Raw genomic sequence first — 6,000 nt, forward strand, 5'->3', positions numbered from 1 at the left:
GATGACCCCCCCAACTTTTGAGATGATTTTCAAGATTTTTCGTCTTATACGCCAGAAATAGGAGCCGGGGAGCGATGCTGCCTCAAGAGGGAAGAGCGTCGGGTGGGAGCCAGCAGGGCAGTCCTGCACACGCACGCACTCCCCGGCTGCTAAGGAGTGCTCCTTAACAGCCGGGGAGCGCGCGCGTGCGCAGGACTGCCCTGCCGGCTCCCGCCAGATGCCAGCCTGCCCTGCTTCTTCCACAGTGAGAGGGGAGGGCGTGCCTTCCCGGGCTCGCTGATTTTCCGGCGTATAAGACGACTGGGCGTATAAGACGACCCCCCAACTTTTGAGATGATTTTCATGGGCTAAAAAGTCGTCTTATACGCCGGAAAATACAGTACCTAGTTTGGTAATGAAATGTCTGCAAGAAAACCACCAAGCTCTGAGAGCACCAAGGGCCCCACAGATCCTTCTTTTAAGTCACTGAACTATAGATGTAGCAACATTCAGAAGAAGGCAGATGATTTTAAAAAAAATCAGAATCATTCATTTATTCTCTTCTTTCCAACTTTTCCATCTCTAAGACATTGAAAAGGCTGTTTGGGGGAAAAGGAGAAGATATAGAATAGCACTAAAAATGTGAGCATTGCATTAACAACAGTAGGACTCTAATTCTCTAAGCCAGCGTTTCCCAACCTTAGGAACTTGAAGATGCGTGGACTTCAACTCCCAGAATTCCCCAGCCAGCTATGCTATGCTGGCTGGGGAATTCTGGGAGTTGAAGTCCACGCATCTTCAAGTTCCTAAGGTTGGGAAACACTGCTCTAAGCCAATTGATCTCAGTCTCAAATACCTTTTGCAGCAGTGAGGTCTTGCCCTGTTAATGGCTTTAGATGGCGAAAGATTAATGGGGCAAGCAGATCTTCTTTGAAAAGACATGCTAAAGTCCAGATTCCATCCCCGAGATGGCTGTTTTGTGTCAATAGTCACCACTGTCTTTGCGAAATAATATGAAGTATTTACAGATAAATAAATGCTTAGTCTTCTGCTCAGCATTTATTTAACTTCACACATCACTCCTCTTTCAACAAATTTGACTGTGGCTGGCACTACCCCAATATTTTTGAAACATCAAGGATGGTTGAATCGAACTTCAGTTTTTCCACGACCATTTCAAAGGCCTAACTAATAGATCATTCTGGTGCTTTAAGTAAGTAAGTTAGTTCACAAGACAGAATGTTGGTCTTCAATTATTGTGATCTTAGATCACCCAGAGAAGCTTCTAAAAGATAGTGCCCTCCAGATGTATCTGGGTTCCAACATTTAATTTACCAATACATGTTAAATTCCTTTCTCTCTACCTTGTTTTTTCTAGCCATTGATAAAAGGTGTCCCATGTCCTAAAATAAACTGAATCTTCTTTCTCTTTCCTTTTCAATGCCAATCTATCCATTTCTGCACAATCTAACTTTTTTTTAATCAACTCTTCCTCCGTTGGTAAATCTTCATTTTTCCAATGTTGAGCGAATACAATTCTCGCTGCAGTTAATACATGTAAAATTAGATGTATACACTCTTTCTCATAATTTCCTACAATTATGCCTAACAAAAATAGTTCTGGCTTAAAATCTATATGTTTTTAGTCATTTTCTCTAACTATGTGTGAATAGTAAGTTTTTATTATAGATTGCTGTATCTAGTGAGTGCTATCTTCTTCCAAATTGCCCAGTTTTGTGCTACCATCCCTACAGTACTCTGCACCATTAAGTTTGAAACTTCATATAGTTGTATTTTTCTTCTGTTTATTTTATTATATCTGTTCTTAATTATTTCTTAGATCTGACTATAGTTATCTTTTTATTCAACATATGTACAAGTAGGTAGTACTTCTACTATTAAATATTCTACTGTATCTGGCCGTGGTGCTGTAATAAATTGATTTCTTTTCTTTTTTTCTGGTGTGCCCAGTTTTGGCATGATTCACGACGGAGAAGGAAACCCATGTCGAAAAGCTGAAGGTAACATCATGTCTCCCACTCTCATAGGCAACAACGGAGTGTTTTCATGGTCAGTGTGTAGCCGGCAGTACCTTAATAAGTTTCTCAGGTAAGTCCAAGCCTAGAGAATTGCATTTTTTAAATCTGAAATCTGGGACCAGGTTTTTTTGTGGTTTTTTTTTGGGTAAGAGCAAAGGTTTAGGTGGTTGCTGCTCTTTTTCACAGCACTGCTCAGGCAGCTTGTCTAATAGATGAGCCCAAACAAGCTGGACAATACAAGTATCCTGATAAACTCCCAGGACAGATCTATGATGCCGACACACAATGCAAATGGCAATTTGGATCAAAAGCAAAACTCTGCAACTTGAGTTTCGTGAAGGTACTTATCATTGTGGTTTTTTTTTTAAAAAAAAATGCAGTTTCCTGACACTGTTAGAACTTGCACCGCAGAAGAACAATGAGATCTTAGCAAGAGGTTTATGAATGAATGGAGGGGTTCCAAGCAGCTCCAGGGTCTTCACTGTTTCTAAATCTTAACATTGTTGGGCAAAGCCATGGCTTGCTTTGAAGGCATAGCTTTGGTTGGAAGTCAAGATGGTCCACTATAGCTGCAGGAAAAGGATTGGGCTTACAGGAAGCAAATTGTAATTGTCGAGACTACACAATGTCTGTGTGTTGTGGAGGAAGATGAGGATTGGGGAATAGGAGTGCCTCAGTTTCCCAATTCATTCATGGCATCTGTGAATCATGGGAATAGAGCTCAGTTTTGAGGCTATGTAGATACAACTTGAAGGTCAAGATGAAGATCCATTCAGTCCAACGTGACTCCTGGTCAGGGCATTTGGGCAGCTTTCTTAACAAAATTACAGATGTTTGTGTCAACTCTTGGTCTAACCATCAACAGATTCTCAGGAAGTCTCTCACCCAAGGGCTAATGAGTTTTGATCCTGTTTAGCTTCTGAGATCAGCCAAGGTCAGCTAGGTGGTGCCACCTGCTGAGCCATTTTGAAAAGTTATAACCTTACAACCTATTAAAAAGAGAAGAACAAAACAGTAGAAATAGTAAAACGCTTTACAATATATATTGCATGCATCATACAGTTTGTAAAAGAATGGAACTCTTGGAATGAAAATGCTGCTTTCCTTTGAATATGGAAAGTAATAAGAGAATAAGAGCTCTCTCTTTCTCTGTCTCTCACTTTCTCTTTCTTTCTTTCTTTTACAAAAATATTCTCAGGATATATGCAAATCACTCTGGTGCCATAAAGTAGGTCATCGATGCGAGACAAAGTTTATGCCGGCTGCAGAAGGGACACTGTGTGGAATAAACATGGTAAGTTACAGAAACTGCAATAGAACGCACACCTCTTTTGGGCTGAAATGCATGCTTTTGGGGTAGTAGACAGTTACTTTTTTTGAACATGGAATCTAACAGATAGATCTGGTATACTTTTAAAGAATGCATTTGCATCTCAGGATCAAAGTCCAGGCTCCGGATCCTTCTTAGTGGATGTGGGAGACATATCAGATGGGGCAGAAGCAAGCAGCTCCAGCATCAGTATCACAGATAGTATATTCGTAGCTGTGTTTAAGGACAGATGCCTCCATTCACTTAGGGAAGTTGTGAACTCCTTTCTGATTTTAGGATGTATGCGTACAATATCTGTCATGTGAAAGTGGTCATACTTAAGTATTTATGTTTAAAATCAGAGCTGACAAGCAGACCCTCCCTCCCTCTTCCTCCCCCCTCCCCCTCCCCCTCCTCCTCCTCCTGGTATGGGGAATGAGTAGAGATAATGAAAGTCTGCAATTTACTACTGTGCCACTTCTCATCCTTAATTGTCATTGCCTATTTGCATCAGACACCACTGACTTGTCTTTTCCACCCCTTCCAACCCCCGCCTTCCCTTCCCCTGAAAAATGCATGCATGTCTGCTTCTAACTCAGGCTTGGATTCATTACTAGCCGTAGTCAATCCTCCTGACAAAACATGTTTTGTCTATTCTTCTTTCCTTCAGTGGTGCCGAAGGGGCCAGTGTGTACCATTTGGAGACCACGGCCCCAAACCTGTGAATGGCCAGTGGTCAGCTTGGTCTATGTGGTCAGACTGTTCTCGGACTTGTGGGGGAGGAGTCACATACCAAGAGAGACATTGCAACAATCCCAAGTAAGGCTCTGCTAGGAAGAGATCTTAAGTTTCTGTTAATATTCGCAATCTGTAGGTGACAATGGAATTCTTTGCATTCGGTATGTATGTATGTATATATGTATGTATGTGTTTGTGTATATATGTATGTGTACGTATATATACACACACAGTATACAGTAAGTGTTTTCTGGTGAAACCGGTCCAATAGAACACCTTGGTCTACTGCTATGATTACTTTTGCCTTTCAGTCCCAATCTAGGAGCGTTTTGCAGGCTCAAGTCGCTACTGCGATAAACTATTGTTGTAAATTTAGATTTTGCTGACAAAGAGTTAAAGAGAGACTAGTATAGTTATTTCGAGCTGTAGCTATGGCTAGCTGATGAGAGCTAAATAGCTTGAAATAGCTATACTAGTCTCCCTTTAACTCTTTGTCAACAAAATCTAAATTCACAACAGTATACAGAATATATATGTGCAATACACACACACATACACAGAGAGAATTTTTAATAAAATTCTTTGCATTATGCACACACACACACACTGAATACAAAGTTTAGTTTAGTTTAGTTTAGTTTTATTAAATTTTTATACCGCCCTTCTCCCGAGGGACTCAGGGCGGTGAACAGGGCATATGATAAAAATACAAAACTACAAAAGTTAAAATAGAATTAAATTAATGCCCAAGATAAAACAATAAAATATACAAATATTTAAAACCCAAATTAACTCCCCATCAGGCCAGGCCAGCTTGTTCAAACAGGTGGGTCTTTAACCCGCGCCGGAAGGAGCGGAGATCCGGTGCCATCCGGAGCTCCACCGGCAGTTGATTCCACAAAGCCGGGGCGCCCACAGAGAAGGCCCTCCCCCTGGGGGCCACCAATCGACATTCTCTGACCGGAGGCACCCTGAGGAGGCCCTCTCTGTGGGAACGCACTGGACGGAGGGAAGTTGATGCCGGCAGCAGGTGGTCCCCGAGGTATTCCGAGGTATAAAGAACTTTATTAAAAAATAATCACCCCTTTTAATAACTATGTTCTTCTAAGCATTTCTGAAAACTCATTTTTAATAAGTCATTAGTGGAAGCATGTTAAAAATAATATTAATCTTCTATTGTATAAATTTAAATTTGTGCTTTTTATACGGTTGGCTTCGATTTAAATGTGTTGCTTACAGTACGTTTAGATTTTGCCTGAGCTCAGTTGAGTTCAACCACCTGTTTCCTGCAGCAGTTCAACAGCAGCTCTTGGGAAGTCCATAATCAGTGCAGGAAACCTGCGGCCTCCACTTGTATTAATTACTTGCAGAACTTTGTACTCAGTAGCGTCCTGTAACCTGGATAAACACTGAGCAAATCTTCCCTCCATAAATTATTATGAAAAATAACCGTGTTAGCCACTGCTGCAAAACCTAGTATGCCTTGTGGCATCTTAAAATATATATTAATCACAAAAAGGGCCCTGAGGCTACATCGGGTCACGTCGATCATTTCCATCCACTGTGGTCAGCCAGGTGTGTTTGCAAAGTTCACAGCAGTTTTACTTCTCTTCTGCTGATCTCCAACCGTTGATACGTAAAATAGGCTGGCCCTGATTCAGGATACAACCCTCAAAAACTAATTAAAACTTGTGGCTAAATCTGATTCTCCTTTTTTCTTCTTATTCTCTCTTTTCCTTCTTCTCCAACTAGTAGCTGACACCACATTTAAAGGCAGTGAATTCACAGACTAATTTTATGTTATTTAAAGAGGTGGCTCCTTTTACCACTCCTGAATTTTCTGCATTCAGTGCATTAGAAATCAGAGAATGCCCTATTTCTAATATTGCGTCCATGTATAAAATACATCTACCATATCTTCACTTAACTTCACTG

At 41.0% G+C, this 6,000-nt stretch overlaps 1 protein-coding gene across 1 annotated transcript in view; it reads left to right on the forward strand.

Moving 5' to 3' along the window:
* Positions 1 to 6,000, forward strand: part of ADAMTS18 (ADAM metallopeptidase with thrombospondin type 1 motif 18) — a gene marked incomplete at its 5' end in the record, with an annotated part of 85,302 nt that overhangs the window by 41,768 nt on the left and 37,534 nt on the right. The window contains 4 exons of the mRNA XM_083370508.1: positions 1,951 to 2,088; positions 2,205 to 2,358; positions 3,217 to 3,312; positions 3,998 to 4,146. Of these exons, the coding sequence (XP_083226634.1) occupies positions 1,951 to 2,088; positions 2,205 to 2,358; positions 3,217 to 3,312; positions 3,998 to 4,146 (537 nt within the window). The remainder of the gene's footprint in view (positions 1 to 1,950; positions 2,089 to 2,204; positions 2,359 to 3,216; positions 3,313 to 3,997; positions 4,147 to 6,000) is intronic.

Source organism: Vipera ursinii (genome assembly GCF_947247035.1).
Source record: "Vipera ursinii genome assembly, chromosome: 10".
Classification (NCBI taxonomy): Eukaryota; Metazoa; Chordata; class Lepidosauria; order Squamata; family Viperidae; genus Vipera; species Vipera ursinii.